The 23,977-nt window shown below is 41.7% G+C and overlaps 1 protein-coding gene across 2 annotated transcripts in view; it reads left to right on the top strand.

Moving 5' to 3' along the window:
• The window catches only part of chst11 (carbohydrate (chondroitin 4) sulfotransferase 11), an 87,381-nt gene extending 75,549 nt beyond the window's left edge, over nucleotides 1-11,832 (top strand). For both annotated transcript variants that reach the window (XM_053415376.1, XM_053415375.1), the window contains exons 3-4: nucleotides 301-530; nucleotides 4,939-11,832. In XM_053415376.1, the coding sequence (XP_053271351.1) occupies nucleotides 301-530; nucleotides 4,939-5,563 (855 nt within the window). In that variant the 3' untranslated portion in view covers nucleotides 5,564-11,832. The remainder of the gene's footprint in view (nucleotides 1-300; nucleotides 531-4,938) is intronic.
• Nucleotides 11,833-23,977: the final 12,145 nt, after the last annotated feature.

The raw sequence follows: 23,977 nt of genomic DNA, 5'->3' as shown, positions 1-23,977 counted from the left end.
TAACGTGCAGGATTTTGTCTGTTACATTAAACCAATTTCTTCACCTTCTACACACGTCTCATGAAGGAGGTATGGAATGTATTTTTCAGCATTATTTAAGTTATCATTTTATTAATGCTGTCTAATGTACACTATGGATTAAACGGCCATTAGCTCCTGCTTTACACTGGACACATGTGGACAAGCAGTGTGCTGATCTCAAGATCCAGATGGTTACCTTTCAAATGCTTTTCATTTAAATTTTAAAGTGATACACTCTCTTACTCTCTCCTACTCCTGTCTTTGCTTCTCGCTGACCAGATGGAGTTGTCAGGAGCAGCCGTCCACCACCAGGCCAGGAGGGATCAGGTTATGGATGCCTGTCGTATCTACAGTGCATCCAGCCGTAAGCGGCGAGTCCTGACACCTGGAGACCTAAAACACCTTGTGGTGGACGAGGACCATGAGCTCATCTATTGCTATGTCCCCAAGGTGGCCTGTACCAACTGGAAACGGGTCATGATGGTGCTCACCGGTCGGGGCAAATACAGGTGAGTCTGTCAGTCAGAGTAGCCTACTCAGGCCATTTATTAAGCTTTTACTTTGACTACTCTGTGATTGAAAATAATAATTTAAATAGCACTTATTAAAACCGGAGATTCCAGAGGATACAGGAATATTCATCATAAGTGAGGTATTAAGATAAAGAAAAATGGCCCCAGATATAAAACAATAAAAATCTAAATGCACATAAGCATTGTAAAAAATATATTCAAAAGACCTCAGATAGAACTGTGTTTCCAGAAGATATTGATTTGCAAGTATGGGTTAATCGGGCCCTAATACTTAATAATAATAATACATTTTATTTGTAAGGCAATCTTCATCTGAGAATCTCAGAGTGCCACAAGTACATAGTTAAAATCAAAGTCATAAAAAAAAAACTCAACTCAAAGTAAAAACGCCTTCTTGAATAAAAAGGTTTTTAGGCCAGTCTTAAAAGAGTCCAGGGTCTGTGTTGCCCTCAGGTGGTCAGGGAGACCGTTCCATAGGCGGGGGGCTGCAGAGCAAAAGGCCCGGTCGCCCACGGTGCGGAGCTTGGTGTTGGGAACCTGAAGGAGCGAGCTACTTGTAGATCTGAGGGTGCGGGTGGAGGTTTGGGGAGTGATGAGTTCTTGTAGGTAAGGAGGTGCATGTCCATTTATGCATTTATGGGTGAGGAGTAGGACTTTGTAATTGCAGTTTTTGGATGTTCTTGCCAGTGATCCCAGTGAAAAGTGAATTGCAGTAGTCCAGTCTAGAGGAGATGAATGCGTGGACGAGCTTCTCTGCATCTTACAGGGTTAAAGTGGGGCGCAGTTTGGATATGTTTTTGAGATGATAAAAGGAGGTTTTGCACAGGTGTTTTATATGGTCATTAAAGGTCAGGTGAGGATCAAACCTAACTCCCAGATTAGTGACTGTGGAGGAGAGGGATATGACCTGACCGTCGAAGGTGAGCTGAGTTATGGAGGATGACTGAACCTGGTGTGGAGTGCCAACAAGGAGGGCTTCAGTTTTGCTACTGTTTAACTGGAGAAAGTTGCTGCTCATCCATGTCTTTATCTCCCCAAGACAGGCGGTGAGACATGAAATGGCTGCAGAGGGGTTTGGGGCAGTTTTGATGTAAAACTGTGTGTCGTCAGCATAACAGTGGAAGGGGATCCTATGTTTGCTGATGACACGACCGAGGGGGAGCATGTAAATAATGAAGAGGATGGGGCCGAGGACCGACCCTTGCGGAACACCACAGGAGACAGGGAGCAGTCTGGACTTGCATCTTCCCAGTGAGACATATTCAGTTCTGCCAGAGAGGTAGGACTGAAACCACTGTGTCAAATGCAGCAGTCAGGTCCAGGAGGATGAGGAGTGAGGGTGATCCTGCATCGGCTGTCATCAGCAGGTCATTCGTAACCCTGAGCAAAGCCGTTTCAGTGCTGTGGGCTGAACGAAATCCTGACTGAAACTTTTCAAACAAGTTGTTATGTTGGAGGTGGTCCTGAAGTTAAGAAGCGACTACCTTCTCTAACACCTTGGACAGGAAGGCAAGGTTGGAGATAGGCCTGTAATTAGCTAGAACCTCCGGGTCCAGGGTGGGTTTCTTGAGAAGGGGACGGATGACAGCAACCTTGAGAGTAGGTGGGACACAGCCAGACTGAAGGGAAAGGTTAACAACCTTGGTGGACTGAGCGTGGGGATATGTAACTTGAGCAGAGCAGTGGGAATGGGGTCCAGGGTACAGGTACAGGATTTCATTTTTTTGAGGATTGCCTCAACATGGCTCTCCTGAACCTCAGCGAGATGTAGAGGAGACTGCACACTCGTAGATAAGGTGTTGGTGTCAGAGGGAAGCAGAGATGGAGAGCTGGACATCAGAGAGCGAATGGTGGTGACCTTTGATCTAAAAAAGTCAATGAAGCTGTTGCATTGCTCCTCTGTAGCCTCAGTTGAAGAGGGTGGTTGTGGTTTCAGGAGATGGCTTATGGTGGAAAAAAGCTGTTTGGAGTTGCCAGGGTTTTTATTGATTAACCCGGAATAGAACTGTGAGCGAGCATCTTTAAGGGAGTTGGAGTAGGCCCTTTGATGCTCACGATAGGCCAGTTTATGGACAGTGAGCCCAGAGTGTCTGCAGCGTCGTTCCAGGGCACGCCCAGCTGTTTTTATTTTCCTTAGCTCATTTGTGAACCAGGGAGCGGAGCGTGAGAAATTGACCTCACGTGACTTGACAGGGGCATGAAGATCAAAAACACTTCTCAGGGATGTATTGTAGAGTTCCACTAATTCATCCATTGATGCAGAGGCTGGGCAGGTGATGAGCTGGAGATCCATGGTCATAGTGGCCGAGTCAATGCTTTTCCAGTTCCGGAAAGACATTTGACGCCTAGGTCTAATAGTAGGCAGCATAAAAGTTAAGGCCATTGAGACCACTTTGTGGTCGGACACACCGAGATCATAGACCTGTAGGTTACTGATGGAAGCAGAGTCAGTGATAACCAGATCCAGCGTGTGCCCCTTGGTGTGTGGGAATCTCAACATGCTGCTGCAGCCCAAGACACTCAAGCACACTCAGGAAATCTGCTGCAAACTGACAGGAGGGGTTGTCGACATGGATATTTAAATCACCAACAATGACAATGTTAGTTGACATAGTGCAGAGAGAGGTAAGGAGATCACTTATCTCAGGTAGAAAAGATGGGTTTGGTTTTGGAGGACGGTATATGAGAAGCACTGTCATGGAGTATGGAGATTTGCATTTGAAGGCCAGGCATTCCATAGAGGAAAGATCAGGCATTGGTAGAGGAGACAGTTTTAGCTCACCCGGTGCATGACGGCTAGTCCACCACCACGACCAGAGCTGCGGGCCTTCTCCATGTAGTTATAGCCAGGGGGGCATGCTTCATTAAGCGCGGAGTAGTCCCCTGGTTTATGCAAGGTTTCAGTTAGGCACATGAAGTCAAGCCCTTTGTCCAGAATATGGTTGTATATGAGGAGAGATTTATTAGTGAGGGATTGTGCGTTTAGCAGCTCCATGGTGGTAAGAGACAGAGCTCGGGGTGGAAATCCCTGAAAGCTCCGTAATACACTGCGATCCACTCCGTGTCTTCCATTTTGCCTAGTATTGGGTAGTCTCGCGATGTTTCCAACGATGACTCCGAGGTTTGTTTTGTTTCCTGGTTTCACGTTGAAGCCGCGGCGCGAGCCTCTATGGATGTAGGGAGGTCTGTTTTTCAAAATCCCACACTCTTGACAGAGGGCATTATACCCTTTGTCGGACGGAGCCATGAAGCTGCGCCAACGCCGTAGCTGCGGGGCGGTGTATGAAATCATTGCCAGCACCGATGTAAAAAACAGAACACAAAACAAGCCGCGCCGTCTGGCAACGATCACAGGCTGGCGAGCCCCAGCTCCGTAGTCATCACAGAATAAGGACTCCAGTAGAGCAGGCAGGCTCTATTAATCCAAAGTCCGCCGAAAAAATTGCTTTAAAAAGTCACATAAATCACAAGAGCGGTAGCAAAGTGTCAAGAGGAGCGGCAGCCAGCGGCAGCCAGCGTGCGCCAGCGTACCCCCGTGTTTTAAAGCTCTGTCCCTTTTAGTCTGATATCCTGACATGTGAAGAGCAGGTTCCTGTTGAGGACCTCAGACTTACATGCAGGTTGATAAGAGGAAAGTATTTCAGAAGCATAGATTGGGACCATGAATCAGAATCAGAATCAGTATCAGAAAGTATTTATTGCCGAGTAGGTTAACACCTACCAGGAATTTGCTCTGGTAATTGGTGCATACAATGAACATAGAAACATAAAAACACAATAAATACAACACACATAAGAAAAGCAATAAAATCACTCACTATTTACTTTTTTATTTACTCACTTTTTCTAATATTTATACAAAGTAACATTTGATAGACATAAACATACCTAAATAAAAATATATAAAAGATAAAAGATATAAAAAGTGAAGTAAAATATAATTTGTAGAATCCTATAATGGATTCTGTGATAAACTAGTTGCCAATGTCGAGTCATTAAGAGAAATGTAGCATGATATTTTTTGGTAGTAAAGTCTGGTTGCTTCAGTTTTAACTATTTGTAGTCTATTAATAGTTTACTGTCGATACATTACAGTAATCTAAGGATGAGGAAATGAAAGCATGTGTGATGGTTTCTGTTTGTGAAGCTCGGACCTGAAAAGATTTTAGCAATGAACCTTGAATGATGGAATTGGACTGAGACAAAGACAAAATAATTAGTGTCATTAGTAAAGGATTTTAATTCTATGTGCACATTGTTATGATCAAAGGTAAGGATCTCATTTGTATCTGGGTTTAACTTTATGTTAGTAATACAAGGACATGAATGCTTGTTTTTTGGTTTTGCCATTGTTCCTGACATTATCCTGTGCCTCCTTCAACAGTGACCCGATGGATATCCCTTCAAACGAAGCTCATATTCCGACCAACCTGAAGACACTGAACCAGTACAGCATTGCAGAGATCCACCACCGCCTCAAGAACTACCTCAAGTTCCTCTTCGTCCGCGAACCCTTTGAGAGGCTGGTCTCCGCATACCGTAACAAGTTCACCCTCAAGTACAACTCGTCCTTCCACAAGCGCTTCGGCACCCGTATAGTCCGTCGCTACCGAAAGAATGCCACACAGGAAGCCCTGCTCAACGGTGCTGATGTCAAGTTCAAAGAATTCACAGAGTACCTGGTGGACCCAGCCACGCAGCGTGATGGCCCACTCAACGAACACTGGCAGACTGTCTACCAGCTTTGCCACCCATGTCACATCCACTACGACTTGGTGGGCAAGTACGAGACACTGGAGGAGGATGCAAACTATGTGTTAGGGTTGGTGGGTGTCAGCGACTCCCTCCACTTTCCAAGTTATGCCAAGTCCACCCGCACCACAGATGCCATGACGGCCCATTTCTTCAGCAATATCAGTACTCAAGAGCAGACCCAACTCTACCAGCTTTACAAGTTGGATTTCCTCATGTTCAACTACTCCACACCCAGCTACCTCCGGCTGGACTAACAGAGGACAGAGCTGGTACTCTGAGAATTCTTGCCTTGTTTAAGGACAGGCAACAACATGAGGGAAGGGCAGAATTTTTTGGAAGCAAATTTGAGTTTAAAAACTGTTGTTGTACCTAGCGGGTGTGTGGTCTGAAATAAACATAGAAGGAAAAGAAGGAAGTCATGCTCGCCTGGGCATAGGTTGGATGATGTCACTCTGGGTGATACAGAAAACACTGACTTGATTAGAGTGTGGTACAAATGGAGCAGTCACAGGAAAAGACTAAAATGAGAGGGTGAAGCAGGTCTTCAAGATGTTTTAAAGGGGGAACTTATCCTCAGAGGACAGACTTGAAGAGGGACTCCCCTGATGAAGTTCCCTACACATTTATATAAACTGCTGACCAATTAGGCTGCTTTCAATTGTGCAAAGTAAACAGCAGCCTTGCACGTGCCCTGAGCCCAATGCATCGTGGGAGCTAAGCTTATCTTCCCCTCCTCTGATCAATAGAGCAGCTCCGCCAAATTGTAAAAGACAATTCATGTCCTTTGCTGCGCTGCCAGCATGGTGTGTTAGCACCCATCACCCTTGCCCTCATTAAATTCATACATTTCAGAGGGAAACTGGCTCATCACCACCTCAAGGACGCCTTGTGATGGATGGCTACTGACTAAATTATCATGACCTCTACATCTGTAACTATGGTGGCATGGCTTTCCGCCATCAGTTTCGACCAATCAAGTTCTGTCACTGGTCTCTATCATTATGATGTTGGCAAGAGGGATCCCTTGTGTTACACACAGATGACGTCTACTGCAACAGTGAAGTATGGCCTTGTTTAATAAAACATTGCCTGAAACGACCCTTAACACTTTGAGCTACAGAATGGGTTTGGAAAGGGACAGGATGTACTCACAGGATTGGATGGTCAAAGACACTCTGCGTGGTTGTAAAAGGGTTAAAGGTGCTAAATCTTGTAACCCTGACCTTCTGCATCCCATCCAGGGTCAACACATCCAGAGCCACATCCACAAACCTGCGGTTCCAGTGTCTTTCTTTAAATTAAGATGATAATTTTGTCTATATGCTAAGTTTTGTTTATATTGGAGCATTGCTGCGAGCAGCAATTACAAAAGATTATTTAATAAGCTTCGTTCATTTAAACTAAAAGAATTAAAATAATGTTTGTTTTTTCTGAGCTAATGAACATTGTAAAGTATTTTTAGAGTTGAACTGTTATTAAGAGTTCTGTCATGTTGATTTCTTTTTTCACAACTTGCCTCTGGTACCATTACGTTATCAGTGCATCACAGCACTTTCATCTCTGAAGGGCGGTGCGTTTTGACCAGTGACTTTGTCTTTCTGTGTCTGAGATCATCAGAGATTTGTGGGGGATTTTCAATTTCCTGTTCGGCGCCATAAAGGCGGTCAAAGCTTCAAAGATCGACACTCAGTTTTGAGTCCACATCATTGCCAGCAAGCAAACCCATGGGACGATTACCCCATCCCCAACCAGACCAAGAGAGATAGCTGCTGTTCTCAGTGCCCATATCAGTAATCTCCTGCCCACATCACCGAATCAGATACTATCTCATACTGTAATGTGATTGATTTAAGTGATGCTAAGCAATGTCAAGGTTAATAACTGCACTCTCCATCATGCTGTGAATTGGATTAGGGCTGTTGTGTAAGCATTACACCGGAGAGAGCACGAGAGAGGAGGAGGGGAAACAGAGAACAGGTGACCTGTCTCACTCACAATGACAAGAGCAAAAGGGAGTCGTTTAGATTTGTGCAAATTTTTTGTATATTCTAAATCACTTCACCTTCAAAGCAAAAGTAACATTTTTGAAAAAGCTGCATCTCTTTGTTGTATTTGATGGAACCAGAGATTTTCTCTCCCTCTGTTTGTTAGACTGAGTTTAACCAAGCCCTACTTTTAAAGGAATCTGAAGGGTATGTTTTATTAATTTATGTGTTATCAATCACTCCTGCTGGTAAATAACTTCAACTTAAATAAGAGTAAATATCTCAGAGATTCAGTGTCGAGAAGTTGCTGATGAGCACAAGAGCAAGAAGCCCCCCCCCCCCCCTCCATAAGCCCCAGGTTCTCTTGAATGAATGGGTGTATGCACTACTAAAGCCCATCATCAGTCGCTGGGATTTACACATCACATCTGAATGTGTATCATGCCCTTACTTCAGAGTTGACAGTAATTAGCACATTCGCCTGTGGATTTTGCCAATGAGTCAGAAAGCCTACAGTTCCTTGTGCACTGGTGACTGACTGGCAGAGTTTATAGTCATTGAGAGGGAGGTAAAAAATTCCAGAAAGCAATTTCTTTTAACACAGAATGAGTAAATGCACCTGAGTGCAGTGTGAGCCATCAAACGTTTAAACAAAGAGAAAAGACAGATTTAGATGTAAAACATACAAGGATATTGGTTTTATAATAATACGATTCTTATTAACTGTAGTATCATCTTCAGTGCAGCTCTGCAGTGATAGTATACTGCAGTATAACACAGTTTATACACGGTAAAAACCAAAAACATTTTACTTCTACTAAACTGATTGATTACTTAATAACTAATATTGCAATTCAAGGCCAGATTAGCTCCCCAATAAAGTTTAAGTTGTGACCCCACATATTGTGGTGGATGCTTTAGCTTCAGACCTCCTCATGTAGTGGTTAGTGTACATGTTTACAAGCCTGTGTGTGGCTGGTGATGTGTCCCGTTTTCCTGTATTTACCCTCAAACCGGCATCTGGCTCTAATAAAGTAGAAATGCTCCTGGCCTTGCCTGTAGCCCTGGGCCTGCAGAAACAATGGCTGTATTCTCAGCACAGCTTCGTCACATTAGCACTTCTGCTGATGCTGATGCCACTCAGCTTCTTACCCAGCAGTTGCAGGGAGAGGCAACACCTCTCCACTTTAACAAACAATAAACTGCTCTTTAGCCCCAGAATGGGAGACAAACGTTACACGAAGGACCTCCTAACCTACAAACAAGTCACCACAGGGGCCTCTATTTTCTCCTCTTCAATCTCCCCTCTAAAGTGGCCTCCTATATTTAAAAAAACGGAAGCAAGTCAGTGTCAACGATCCGTAGCGTCCCTGTGGGAAAAGGTCAGCCTGTTTAAACAAACTGAGGTGGCATAAAATCCCCACAGAGAACTAAGTGAGCACTGAGGCCATGGCTGATTTCCTGCCTCAGATAGAGACACCCCAGCACAGTTGGAGTGCTTTTGTCCTCATTCTTTACTCCAGTCTGCATAAATCCATTCATTTCCACTGCCCAGCTGTCTCATTCTGTGGGGAGTTATTATATTCATGTCAAGCTGACAGCTTTATTTATGTTGTTTTTAAACAACGTCTATTATTAGACTGAAATATTAATTTGCTATTTTGCCGAAGACACAGGACATCCTCAAAAGATAACTGATTATGTTTTGCTCACGCACGACTGGAAGATATGTGCGTGGGTCTTTTTTTACAATTATCACAAATCATACACGGTAGTTGTCAACAGCAGTTAGAGGAAAACTATGTGTATCTATATGATGCTATCAAGCTATAGTCAGGAGCCACTGAAGCTAAACTGAATGCTTGTTAGCGGTAGCTTCATGTTTATCATACAGACATCCACGTGATATAAATCTGATCTTCTCACTCTCAGCAAGAAAGGAAAAAAGTGTACTCCCCCTGTCTTTATCGAGAAAAAGCTATTAAGAGTAAAACTTAGTAAATAAAAATTCTCTAGTTTTTCAGGTTTCATTCTGGATCTTGTTTGGCGCCAAAAACATTATAAGCGAAAAATAAATTCCTCAATAAATATTATTGTGGTTCATATCATCGGCACAGAAGGACAAAGCAGGAACTTTTGATCAGCTTCTCTCCGACAGTTTCAGTTCGGACATATCTACAGTCGGAAAGAAGTTTTTTGTACAGTCTAGACCAGGGGTAGGCAACCTTTACTATCGAAAGAGCCATTTTGGCCCCTCTTCCCCCAAATTAAATGTGTCTGGAGCCGCAAAACATATTTGATAACACAGGTTATAAAGTTATATATATAGTTATACAATATATATAAAAACTATAGTTTGTTGCATTTATTAAACCACAGAACGACAAAGAAAAAACTGTTGACATTTAACTGCTATTTTTACCTGTTACAAAAAAGTGTGCTTGCTCTGAAAATGTCTTTTAAACATTACCATTTTTTTGATTGCTTATTCCTTGTCACATATCAAGCATACAGGTAAGCCAACATCGTTGGCAGTGAAAGCAAATGAATCTGAATTAAACTCTATTTTCCTCCCAGACTTTTCTTTTTGGGGATTTGTCCCTGGTTAGTTTACTTAGGCCGGTGCTCAGAAACTCTAGATAAGCAACCTGCAGGGAAGAGCGCCGGGCCGTAATAGGATGTGACGCATATTTTAGTTGACGAAATATTACAAAAAAACTTGAGAGCAGGTCAGACTGTAGGCAACACCGAAACTGAAGCTGGGTACAAACCAAATGCAGCTTCTGCTCTGATCAAGAAGCTGCGGCGCTGCGGCGCTGATCTCTGAGCCCCGGGGCCTGTGTGTGTGTCTGCTATCTGGGAGCGCACACACACACACACACACACACACACACACACACACACACACACACACACACACACACACACACACACATTCACCCGCTCCCGGTATTTCATGGCGGCCTGATACGATGATGAAAAAATGAACGTGAACGTGACGTTCACTCACGTTCATCATAGGAAAACCGATTCGTTAAGTTCACCGTTCGCGAAAAATATGCGCAACGTGCACTGTACAGGGAGCCACTGCAGAGGGGCTGAAGAGCCGCATGGGGCTCCGGTTGCCGACCCCTGGTCTAGACATAATATTATTTACGCCGCTACTGTTTTTCAGTTGGTAGGTCTGGATATTATTTAAATCAATGACTCTGGTTGCATCAGACACACACACACACACACACTCTTGTCACTTACTTTATGAATGACAAAAATTAAAAGAAACGTCATTGAATTTGGCTAGAAGGATAATTATAATATATTACAATGTTAGTTGCTGAGCTCTGAGAGAACATCAGAAAATATCAGTGGAATAAATTCAGTGAACCAGTTGGACAATGAGGTTATGAACCCCTTTGTTTGGAGGAGGATACTCCAGAGAGGACTGCGTCTGAAACATGCGTCATCCCAACATTCAAATTAAAATCAGTGTTTCCACAACTCAGCAACTTCTGCAGTAGGCCAAAGGCTGAACCACAAAGTTACTCTGCAATAATTTTCAGAGTAACTTGACTAAAACTCTGAATCAATGACCACATGTCTGATAGAACCACAAATCCAATGGATATGTGTCTGATTCAGCCATGCAAGTCTTTTCCTGCATGATAAAGAATGGGGATGTCGTATTTCTACCTTTTAACATTCACGGGAGATGGTGACACCCGACTTACAGCCGTGATTCAGTGACACAGCAGAAAAAACTCTACTTTGATTTGAGTCTTCCTGAAGAACAATAACTGTGCCCCACACACCCATGAGGACCATGTGAGGCTGGATGAGGATTATCCTGCTGCATCTGCAAACTGAGCGATCAAAACGTTTTTTTGGAAACATCCGTCACTGTTTATAGACAGACCCCTGGCTTTTGACTTTAACCTTCCATATTATAGAAGCTTATTCTAATGAACTGAGCCTTTTGATACTGTGGGAAGTCGTCCAACTGTTTTTCTGACAACTCCTTTTTCCTGCCCCTTTTAGATTCTGTTGTTGCACTATTGTAACTTCGCCTGATCCCGACAATGAATTTACAAAGTACAATTGTATTATTAATAGAAAGTACAATCAAAACATAAAAAATGTCAATCATAGAAGTAAATTAGTAGAATTGTCGTTTAAAGAAGCTGCCTTACCTGATTTCCACCAAGATGCTACAAGTTTATTGTTTACAGAGCAACTGTAAAGAGCATGTCATGTCCTGCATATGCCCAGTGAAGGACACAACAAAGTAATTTTCTTGTATAAATCAGTATGAGTGGAAGGCTCACAAAATGAATACGTTATCACGTGTGAACAGAAGTTGTCGGACTAGTCCACATTAGCGTGGCTCAGTGAGCCGGCCACGTTTTGTCTGGTACATCCTCTTTCATTGAGCAGAGGTCACACACCTCAAGATGGTGTGGCTGTTGCACTGTAACTTGTACATTGTGTGCGTGACCTTATGAGAAAGGCTTTCAGGATCATTAGTGTCTTTTATTGAGTTAACAGCAGCATTTTTCACCATTGTGTCTATCGGAGTTCCTTGTGTTGTTCAACTGGAGCTCTGTATGTGTGCATCTGTGCTGTACCCGCTCTGCCTTAGAGCAGTATTTATTTATTTATTCAACCCACACTCCTTCTTTGCTATCACCATGGCAACACACCTAAACTCTTTGTTTTCTCTTATTTCCTCCCGGGACAGTCAACCATTTTCTCGCTGTCCCGGTAGCTGGTTGAGCTCAGTTCATTTTCAAGTCTACTATCTGAAGTCCTGAATAATTGAGTGTGTTCTGTGCGGGATATAGGTGTCGTCCCAGCAGCAGCACGTTCATCCTGTCTGATATTTTCACAATAAAATAAAACTGAAATTCAACAGTGTCTCCCACTGCTTATTTCACGTGAGGACGGTAAAATGTGACCCAGAGATATCCATGCAGCCATCACGCATCTGTCAGAATATAATATACTTGGTTAATTGATGGATATTTACTGTGTAAACATACTAGAAGAAATTACGTTAGTGTAAAACAATTACTTTTCCCATTTACATATGTAGTGATGAGAAAGCACTTAGAGTGACAGTTGAATGTAAATTTGGTTCAACACATATATCCAGAATAAGACGGGACGGGAGGCTGACGTATCAGAAAAATACAATTTATTTAATTCGAGCAAATAATTTAAAAAGACTGATCAAACAGCAAAGTGACATGTGCAAAGGTTGACGTACTGGCCTGGACTTGACACAAATAACAGATTAAAAAGAGAGAAATTAAAGGCTCCAGACCCAACTTTACAACTCGTCACATAAATTAACAGTGTCTGTTGATTTCTTGAATTTAAGTGACATGGGTATATGTTTCCTAATTCACCCACCATACACCCTGGAAACAATGACACCTCAAGACAAGACTCAGGGCAGTAATAGACAGAGCAGGGCAGAGACTTTGCATCCCAGATGCGTCTTAGAACTTATTGTACCCTGAGAGGATGCAGTGGAGAAGCAAGAAGCTGAGGGACGCTGAGCTCACGGCTGATGTACAACAACGAGGCAAGCAATAGATCGGCCGGTTGAAGTAGCCTGCAGAGGGTTTGTATCCACATCTACATCAAGGCTACTCCGGGAGATGAGAGTACAAGGTAAGTCCCAAAGGCAAGCAGTTAAAGATCTCTCCAGAGCTGCTGAAAAAGGGCAGTCAGTGGCTCTAAAAGAAGAAAATACTCCACCTGTGTCTAAACTGAGTAAATGGCACCTGAGGTGTGAGTCATGGATGCCGGGGTTTGCTATTGGACCATCTGGAATCGTTGTGGGCCTATCAGCGAAAGGATGAGGAAAGAGGGCGCCCACTTGAGAAAGGCACCATAACTCACTGCATTTCGTCCATAGGTTTAATAACTGCGCTACAAAATGTCCGGGTATATTTAGACCACTTTAATTCTATAGATCTTTCAGAAGTGACTTAACTAATCTCTTGTTCTAAACTATCAACTTGTCTAGTAGACCCTATTTCAACTTCTAAATCTTTTTGTTGTCGCTTTTAATTAGCTATTTACCATATACATATATATACATACATACATTTTATCTGCTCACCCCAACCAGTCGAGGCAGATATTGAGTCTGGTTCTGTATCAGGTTTCATAGTTATTGAGGGAGTTGCTTGCTCAGTGTGGGAACTCGAATGTTTAAGGTCTCAGCCTTGAGATAGTGTTTGTTATTATTTGGCACTATACAAATAAAACTGAATTGCAGAGTTGTTATTGGGAGCAGGGTGTGAAGTGAATTCAAGTTCCTTGGGATGTGCTCTGAGGTCGTGCCAAATACACACAAATCGGTAAAATGCACAACTATTGTAGAAATATTAGGAAGCATGTTTGGTTTGCCTTGATAAACAGTTTTCTGGGAGACTTATAGTGGATTAAATATGTGAGATTGTCCTTTAAGGTTCAGTGTGTAGAATTTAGGGACATCTAGGGGGGAAAAGTTGCATGTCACAGCTGAATACCCCTCACCTCACCCTCCCCTTCCAAACATGAAAGAGAACCTGTGGTAGCCTTCCGTTAACATAAAAACTCAAAAGGTATTATATTTGTCAAGTCTGGGCTGCTGTAAAAAAAACATGGCGGCCAAGGTAGATATAAAGTATTTAAATATAAAGGTCCATTCTAGAGTAAAGAAAACAACAATTGCTACAACTTAGGTGATCACACACTAGTGAAATACATCTCTGCGATGAATTATATTCAGTTTTGCATATAGATCCTTTTTACCTACACCTTACACACTGGCACCTTTAAGAATACCCTGGTTGACACTTCGCAGATCTATGCTGTTGTGCAATAGTGCTTAAAAAGTGTTACCATAGAATGGTGTGCCTTTATGCACTCAATAAATGTGGTTATCAAAATAAAATATAAAACAGTAATATTTAAAATATTAATATTAAATCATAACTTTAATTGGTTAAAGTTCTCGCGGGGCACCACCCTTCATAGAAGGGAAAAGATAGCCAATTTATTGATTAAGATCAGTCTCATTTAGATCTAGTTCAATTAGAAATCTCAATATTTTACCATTAAAGATTATATAATGAACAGGGAAGGCTATGGAGTTCTTAACAGTGTTACTGTTGGCAAAATTCACTTATGCAATATTAATGAAATAACAATTGTGAAAGAAGAACCTTTATTATGAACATAATAAAGTATAAAAACACAAATTACTAAACAATCAAACTAACTAATGACTAACTGACTAAATATGAGTGTGTGTGTGAATGTAAATTAGGGGTCTCCCAAAATGGCTGACCAAATATCACACCTTTCTAGAATGCTTTCAAAATGGTAGTTTATCCCCTAAGATAAGAGCCCCCCCCCCCCCCCCCCTTCTTCTGAGGTTGCATTACGGGGGTAGGTTTAACTAGGTGGAGACTATGCGTGTGTCTGTGTAGATGTTAATCAGATAATGCAAGAGTCAGAGAGACCTACAGAGGAGGCCTGTGAAGGGCCTAACTAACAATTACTTTCAAATAACTTGTTGCCACAATATCACACCACATATCAAACTTATAAACACACACCGATCAAATAAACAGTCTTGCTTAGCGTAGTATAATTATTAGGCCCAGATTATGTTACCAGTCCGAGGGAAAGGGGAAAAGAAGTTGCAGTCCAGTTGCAGTTCTGTGACGTCTCCTGGCTTTGTGGTCGTAGAGTTCTGCATTCGCGATTCTGTCGAGCCGTGTGCTCAGATGCTGGTTGAAGTTCTCCTACAGGACATCGCGTCGCTACGAGGAGTTTTGTAGAGCTTGAAGGGAGAGGAGATTTCCTTGAGAGGGGTGAGCTGGGAGCTGCACCTCTGACCTCCGGTTGTGGGTTGGATAGAGAAGGAAGCTGGATCAGCCAGGCCCCCCCCCTTGGCGATGTAGGAGAGAGAGGCTGTAGCAGCCTTCCGTCCTTGGAGGGATAAGAGAAGAGAGCTTGAGCAGCCTTCTGCCCTCGGCGGGATGGAAGAAGAGAGAGATTTTGGGGAGACCTCTCCTTATATTGGCCCCAGTGACCTCACGGGTCTTGGACCAGAGTGACCAATAGGAGTTGACCCTGGTGGTTCTTGACACCTTTGTGTGACATTGCCCAGACCACAGGAAATGCAGCATCCTGTTACATCCTGGGAGACGGAGTTCCTTGACTGTCTTAAGACAAAGGGAACATGTGGCATTCTGGGAGACTGAGTTCACTCCAGAACATGTTTCAAGTTTGACTGAAAGGAGGCCTGTGGTTTGCACAAAAACCATGTCCGACCAATGCCGTGTTCTTAATCTGATCTCTGACCTCCCTGGAGAGAGGACACCATAGCGCATTTCCTCCTTGAGGTTAAGCAAAGGCATTATACAACCAATATCACCAACTATGTACTTCAATGTTATGAAATGACATTTAAATCCTCAACAATCTTTTATTCATTGAATAAAATGTTTTTCCAAATGGCTACCATGTGCAACAATGGAACTATACAGTCAGTGCGGCCACAGGATTCCTTGGTTATGATACTTGAATTTCTTTGTACGAATTACATTGCCAGACGGATAGCAGATGGATGCATGGATGAATGGATGGTTTAATACATGGATGTGCAGATATGTGAGAAGAGCTGCTTCAAGAGCACACTGTGTGACATTTAATGTACATGCATGCACACTTTCAGACACACATGCACATTACCTTGCTAACAGCTCTTGTTCTTTCATTATTCCTTTAATTTCCCCAAAGATTCTGTTCATGTTTTGTTATCAATTAACATTCCTACACTTGTGTATACTGTGTGATTTAGTTTCTCTTGGTTTAAGTAGCCGTATTCTATAATATGTTACATATAAAATGGAAGTGATGCAGGTCCTACATTTCTCCAGTGAACTAAAATAATTCATTCTATATGCGAAAAGGACGTAATCTGAATTTTGTAAGAAATTTTAATTTTAATCATTTCCAATCTTGCATGTTGTTGCCATATATGAAATTAGCAATATAGTCAAAAGTACCCAACTAAAAGCATTACTTGAACACTGTAAAAATGTTTACACTGATGGACTAATATGTGGTAGGAGACAGACACACACCCAATACACTGCAGCAACACAATTATAAGCTGTTTGCCTGACTGTATATGAACACTGAAGGTGGACAGCCACATTTCCAGCATGTATAATTACTCTGCAAGATATAATATTCAACATTTATGCCACTTTTCCTGATGTGCTGTCCGGACTGAGGCAGTTTCAAGCATGAGACTGAGCCAGGGACACCACTGGCGCTGGATGTCACTGAACTTGTCAAATGGATGGAGCTGTGACTGTGGCTCCTACATCTCGGATCATAAAAACAGATTTTATTTGCTGATTATTGTGTGTGGAGGTATGACAACATGAATCTCTTCAAAAGCGGCCCACTTGAACTGAAACTAGAGGTTTGAAAAGTAATATAATATCTGCTACAGGAAGAGGGTCCAGGCCTCATTGGCTGCTACTTGCATTACATACTTGAATTTCCAACTGCCAGTGTCTCAGTTGTATAGTGGGTTATGTAAACACCAGATGTTTGAGAGGAAGAATCGTGGGATGGTACTGCTGCATCAATTTTGATTCATTGATGGTTCAGTTGTTTTCAGATCAACAACAGTGCTTCCTAAAGGGATAGTTAACAGAAAAATGTAAATGTATTCATTATCCATTCACCACTGGATGGAGGGGTGGGTGTTTGAGTCCACAAAACACTTCTGTAGTCTCAGGGGTAAACAGCATCGCAGCCGAATTGAAGTCAAGGGTGGCCTCTTCTATAGACGTAATAAAACAACAGAAAAAACACAACATGCCTCCATACTGCTCTTGTGATGTCATCCAAGAGCAAGTGGATCACCATCTGCATGTCTGATTTGGCATATGGTTTATACACAACATAAACAGCCACAGTTCTAAAGCCACTGTGAGGATTTCTTCCATCCAGTGTCACACTGTCGCAGTTTCTACACCTAGCAACTTTTGACTTATTCTTATTAGGTTATTTGTTAAAAATACGTTTTTGGTGTATTTTAAAGAATTAAGGAAATAGATTGCCTGAGTGAACAAGTCGACACAAATTATCTATTTGTTTTGAAATCAAGCGATGACATGCTAGTTAGTCTTTGTCACTCAGACTGAAATGTGCTCTGTCCCTCTGTGGTAATGGGCAATTAGTGTGTCTGCAATGTTCACGGGGTGGCACACATACAATTGTGAATGGCTTTCAGCATCATCCCTTTGTTTCTGGCTGGATTTGGTGCCAAGTAAGATTGATAACTGCCTAAATAAAGACAGATCGACCGGCGTTTCACTCCAGAGCCCTGAGCGCCCGCAGCAAGCTGAGTCATTCAACCTCAGCAACAGCACTATCGATCTTCCAGTGTTGAGAGAACAGTTACTGTCAGTGCAAATGACAGAGGACACTGTGGTGGGCGTGCAGAGGTCACAGTGTCACAGCCAGACCAGTTACCTGCGGTCTTTGGGCTTTTATGAGAAAATTACAACATTTGGTTGACTGACATGTTGCATGTGCGAGTGACCACTCCTCTCAGGATGGACGGACGGGGATTGCAGTTCAGAGCAGATCAATGTGACAGCTCACTACATTCAGATTATGTACAGCTTGACACCAAATAAAGGTATGTGACTCTTTGTTCAGTTTCACAGAACAAATTGAACAGGACGGTTCATTTTTATCTGGCGAGTGTTGAGATATCTATGTTTCTCTGTATCTTGTGATTATATTTTACCTATATCCTGTGAACAAATATTAGCTGTATAATCCATATAATCAATAATGCTACAACAGTTTCTTTTAATTAGAATGATGTATAATCTTTTTGACGCAGGGTCAGGCCCAGAGCACGACCACAGAAAGAGCAGGTGTCAACCTGAATGTCAATCTGACCCAAAATATAATTCGGAGAAAAGTGTGTGATGGAAGTTCATCTTGAGATTTGAAATAATGAAAGCACGGATGCTCAGAAAAGAGAGAGGACGTGCCAGAACTAATACAATGAGGTGCTTCATGAAATATTGTGAGAAAAGATATGAAATCCTCCTGAAATGTCCAATCTGCTGGGTCTCTCCACTGTAGCAAGCTCCCTGTTTGCCAAGGCCACAGTGGTGGGACACCTGGTCAGTTGAAAGTGATGTGCTTGCAAAAAACTGCATTTTGAGGAAACAGTATACATCTGTGTTAAGAAAGAAACTGTACTTTACTCACTATTTAAAAATGCTTGGCTCAACCTTATCACCTTACTCATTCACATGGTAACTACATTCATTAAGCCCCTGCTGTGTATACAATTAACTTGAGTCGTATGGATCACTTACCCAAAAGTACTTTATAAAGTTATACTTAGGGTTTCAAGCCAAACTTTCGAACATCTTGCAACTCAAGGCAAAATAAATACATAAATAAAGATCCTAATGTTCTATTTTAGTCTAGAAGATATAATATCTAATGTCCTCAAATAATATTTGAGGACATTATTAAATCCTCAAATATTAAATCCTCAAATTTAATATAATGTAAAAAAAAAAACAGTAATGTGAGTGAAATACCCCACTCTTCTGAGTCATTCGGTCCTTTAACTCTCAGCAATAATGGCTTCATGAGCTTCTTCACCCACCTCCACCAGTTCGAAGTTTGAGCAGATTCACACTGAGGCATAACTGAGAGCCTACACTGCCAGAAGGGGTGTAGAAGTCATGTTATGTGAAATCTTCAATTCATCAGTAAAAACATAACATACATAACAACATAATGATTTGATTGTTGCCAGCGTGCACGACCACATACCTTTGCTTCATGGTTCGAATGAATGTGCTTGTTTTCATTGTGGCACACTGTTTGACAGCCCCTTACCTTGACTGTTAACACCCACATGCCTCTGGAGAAATCTGTTTCCAATTATGCCGTGTGTTAAGCATCTATTGTTTTCATGAAAGTGTAGGGAGCTGCTGGGGGAATCATAATCTGGCTACGAGCTCCTGCCAGACCTCCTAGTGGCCCCCTCTGTCTGGAGGCCCCACATTAACACACAGCTAACAGCCCCATGGGTGGGTGGATGACTGACGGAAGCGGGGGGTTAGGTTTCACAGGTGCTCTGCTCCCGTCTGGGTCACTGCTGCAGTGACGACAGACCAACGGGAGCGTACCCCAGCTCGATTTATCCAGCTAGCACTGCATCCTACTAAACGAGTTAAAAATGAACTGTCTGAACTCAGGGAGAGGCATGTTGATAACCACAGCACATTCGCACATACCAACTGAATTTGATCAATCATAGCTTCTCCCTTTAATAATAGAAGAGTGCAGTCTGATGGGAGTCTGGCATGTGTTGTTCAGCTCTGTGATAACGAGGAGGTTTAGATGTTTTTATTTGATACAAAGAACCCAACTGCTTCTCTCCGCCAGTGAGAAAATCTATTTGCTTGAATAATGTATAGTCGAGCTGCTGCCTTCAGCCTTGATCATATGAAAGGTGAGAAAATCCATTTGAAAATGCTGAAGTTCTGAAGAGTGTAGGAATGCACATTGTTCAAAGAATCTAGAAATCCATCACTCATACAGCCCAGGAAGTGAGACCACTTTCTTCTGACCTTTTGCCTCTAAAACGGTCAGAAGATGTCAGAAGTGTGACATCTGCCTTTAAAGTTGCTTCTCATTTTCATGCTATTGTGGTTGTTTTCAAGAGATCCCACACAACAGCAGGGCGTGTCTGAGCTTTTATCAGATTGCGCTTGTTTCTTAATCAGCTCATAGAGGGTCAAGTAACGGAACTCCACGGCTTCTACTCGAGTAAGAAGGTCAGCATAAGGAAGACTGAATGAGTTCCTCCAATGCACCTCAACATTTTGACATCCTACGAATTGCATTTCTCTTCTCTTTTTTTCTTTTTTCAGTTAACCGATCTGTTATATTTCCTGTCATTTGTTTTTTAATCTGAAGTGATGCTATGTGTCTCCTGTTGTGGAAAGACATTGATGAAGATAGTTCTGGGTAATTGGACTTCCTGGAGACCCCAGAGGTCTAAAAGATTATACTTTCAATCCTTGTGTGAACAAGATATACTGGTACAAATAATTGACAGTTCACCAAGAAAATGACAATTCACTAATTATCTACTCACCACTATGCTAATGAAGAGGTGGTCACTATATTGGGTAGAATTCATTTAGCAGAGTTTGGTCTTCAATTGTTATGTGCTGTTCCACGCAAATGTAATTAAAGATTTTTTGAGTAAACAAATTGATCAAATAATTTTATACCACAACTGAGAGAAGTTGTCTGGGTTTAAACTCCCCTGTCTCAGTTTGACTGGGGCTCGGTTGACTGGCTTTAGAATTAAGGTTTAGAAAATTGTCTGTTTGTATTATGAATGCATAGCTTGTGTTGATATGCTTAAGCAACATTGTATTGTAATTCAGCCAAACCAATGAAGCTCCTTGGATTGTTAACAGTGATACACTATCTGTGTGTTGATGCTAGAGAATAGGTTGCTTTCATGGAAAGTCTGACAGCAGAATGTCCCTCTTGTTAATTTGTAACCATATTAATAACATTGTGTTCACATAGTTATACTTGATAGATAATGATGCTTTCAAGGGGGAGATAATCTCAATTTCCTCTAGGGGACTGATTTGGATTTCGTTTTTGTTTGTATGTGTGCAACAAGAGGTCTTGTCCTTGATTGAGAATGTTTTGTTTCTTAAAGATGGTCAAATTTACAGTAAGTATATCAATCCTCAACCTACTGGTATCAGCCAATGAAATGTCGCGCAGAATTGCATGTTTTCCAAGCTCTGATGTTAAGTGAAGCCGATGAGCATAACCATCATGTTGTCATGGAGACCATCTGAGAACATAAATCATTTTATATCATAGAGCAGGGGTCTTCAACGTTTTTCAGGCCAAGGACCCCCAAACTGATGGAGAGATGGAGCAGGGACCCCCTACTATATATATTGTTTAAATTGTATTTTATATTAAACTGGGCCTAGTGCCATATATAAACATAGCTACCCGGTTATTGTGCATTCAATAATAAGCTATTCAAATATAACACGGGTTCATACATGTCGTTGTGTGCTTTTGCTAAAACGATGTCGGACAAAGTAGTTTTCTCTGGCCCGCTCCCTAATACAACAGGTGACGACATGTTTAGCCGCATGTTATCTTTTAACCGCTGGCTGTCGAGGTGGTGTCCTGTAAACGGTGTGGGCTTCATAGATAATTGGCTAACTTTTTTGAGAAAACCTGGTCTTGTTAGGAGAGACGGCGTTCATCCCACTTGGGATGGAGCAGCTCTCTTATCTAGGAATATTACTCAGTCTATTACATGACAACCCATTGCTAAACACTCCTCTGCGCTCCCTCTGGATCAGTCACACAACCCCATAGAGATTGTGTCTGTTCACCGTCCGATTAAATTATTGAAATTAAACAATAACAGAGCGAGAACTCCACACAAAAATTTAATACAAATAAAAACAACCTCTGAAACAATACAGGAAACCCAGACTTTTAAATGTGGTCTTTTAAACATTAGATCACTGGAAAAAAAGGCTCTTTTAGTTAATGAAATAGTCTCCGATTACAACATAGATTTATTGTCCCTCACTGAGACGTGGCTGCATCCTGATGAATATGTCAGTCTAAATGAATCTACTCCCCCCAGTCATATCAATTCACAGGTTCCTAGAGAAATTGGGCGAGGAGGTGGAGTTGCTGCTATTTTTAACTCCAGTCTATCAATTAATCCTAAACCTAAACTCAGCTACAAATCATTTCAATGTCTGGTTCTTAGTCTTCCACGCCAATCCAGGAACCACCAACAGCCAATCATATTTGCCGTAGTTTACCGTGCTCCCAGGGCTTATACTGAATTTTTAAAGGAATTCCCTGAGTTTTTATCAAACTTAGTCCTAAAGACCGATAAAATTATTATTGTTGGTGACTTTAATATTCATGTTGATAATAATAAAGATTGCCTTAGCGTAGCATTTATTTCAATACTAGACTCTATTGGTTTCAGTCAGTGTGTGCACAAACCTACTCATTGTGGTAACCACACACTTGACCTTGTATTATCGTACGGTGTCGGAATTGAAAATTTAACAGTACTTCCGCGCAATCCAGTTCTATCAGACCATAATTTAATAACCTTTGATTTTTCAATAACTGAATATATGCCACTAATAAAAAATTCATTTTCTAGATGTCTACCTGATAGTGCTGTAGCTAAATTTAAGGAAATAATCCCAATTACATTTAAACCCGTATTAGCAGTAGATATAAACAACAAATTCTTTAAAACCCTGAGCTCCATTGAGATCGACCACCTCGTCGATAGCTCTGCAGACTCATTACGATTAACATTAGACTCAATAGCGCCTCTAAAAAAGAAAAATGTTAAACATAGTAAATTAGCTCCGTGGTATAATTCCCAGACAAATGAGTTAAAACAATTATCAAGAAAACTAGAAAGGAAGTGGCGCTCCCGCAACAATGTTGAAAATCTATTAGACTGGAAGAATAGTGTTAAAGAATATAAAAAGGCTCTCCACAAAGCAAGAGCCGCCTACTATTCAAAACTAATAGAAGAGAATAAAAACAACCCCAGGTTTCTCTTCAGCACTGTAGCCAGGCCGACAGAGAGTCACACCTCCACCGAACCCAGTATTCCTCGATCCCTAAATAGCAATATCTTTATGACCTTTTTTAATGATAAAATTCAAACTATTAGAAATAAAATCAACCATCTCCTGCCCTCAATTGGCACTAATACCCTCCCAACAACAGAGATCTCAGAAACGGCTGAGAATCCTGCCCATTACTTAGACAGCTTCTCTCTGATCACCCATGATCAGTTTACCAAATTAATCTCAGGTTCTAAACCAACAACCTGTATTTTAGATCCCATTCCTACCAAATTACTTAAAGAAATTCTGCCCCTAAATGATAGTTCGTTACTTAACATTATCAATCTGTCATTATCATCAGGTTATGTACCACAGTCTTTTAAAATAGCTGTCATCAAACCCCTACTCAAAAAACCCACACTAGACCCAGAGGTTTTAGCCAATTACAGACCAATATCTAATCTCCCCTTCATCTCTAAAATCTTAGAACAAGTTGTTGCAAATCAGCTGTGTGAGTTTCTCCGGGAAAATAATATATATGAAGACTTTCAATCGGGGTTTAGAGCCAATCACAGTACAGAGACAGCCTTGGCAAAAGTCACTAATGACCTTTTAATAGCCTCAGATCAGGGACTTGTGTCTGTCCTCGTTCTGTTAGATCTCAGTGCAGCATTCGACACAATTGACCATCAAATTTTATTACAAAGACTCAAACAGTTAATTAACATTAATGGAACCGCCCTTAACTGGTTTAAATCGTATTTTTCTGATCGCTCCCAATTTGTGCAAATTAATGATGAGTCATCTGTGCGCACCAAAGTTAACCATGGTGTTCCACAGGGCTCTGTGCTCGGCCCAATTTTATTCTCATTATATATGCTTCCACTAGGAAACATTATCAGGACACACTCGGTAAATTTCCACTGCTATGCGGATGACACCCAGT

Source organism: Pleuronectes platessa, chromosome 22 (genome assembly GCF_947347685.1).
Source record: "Pleuronectes platessa chromosome 22, fPlePla1.1, whole genome shotgun sequence".
NCBI classification, from domain to species: domain Eukaryota; kingdom Metazoa; phylum Chordata; class Actinopteri; order Pleuronectiformes; family Pleuronectidae; genus Pleuronectes; species Pleuronectes platessa.
This window is presented reverse-complemented; position numbering and strand designations above follow the sequence as displayed.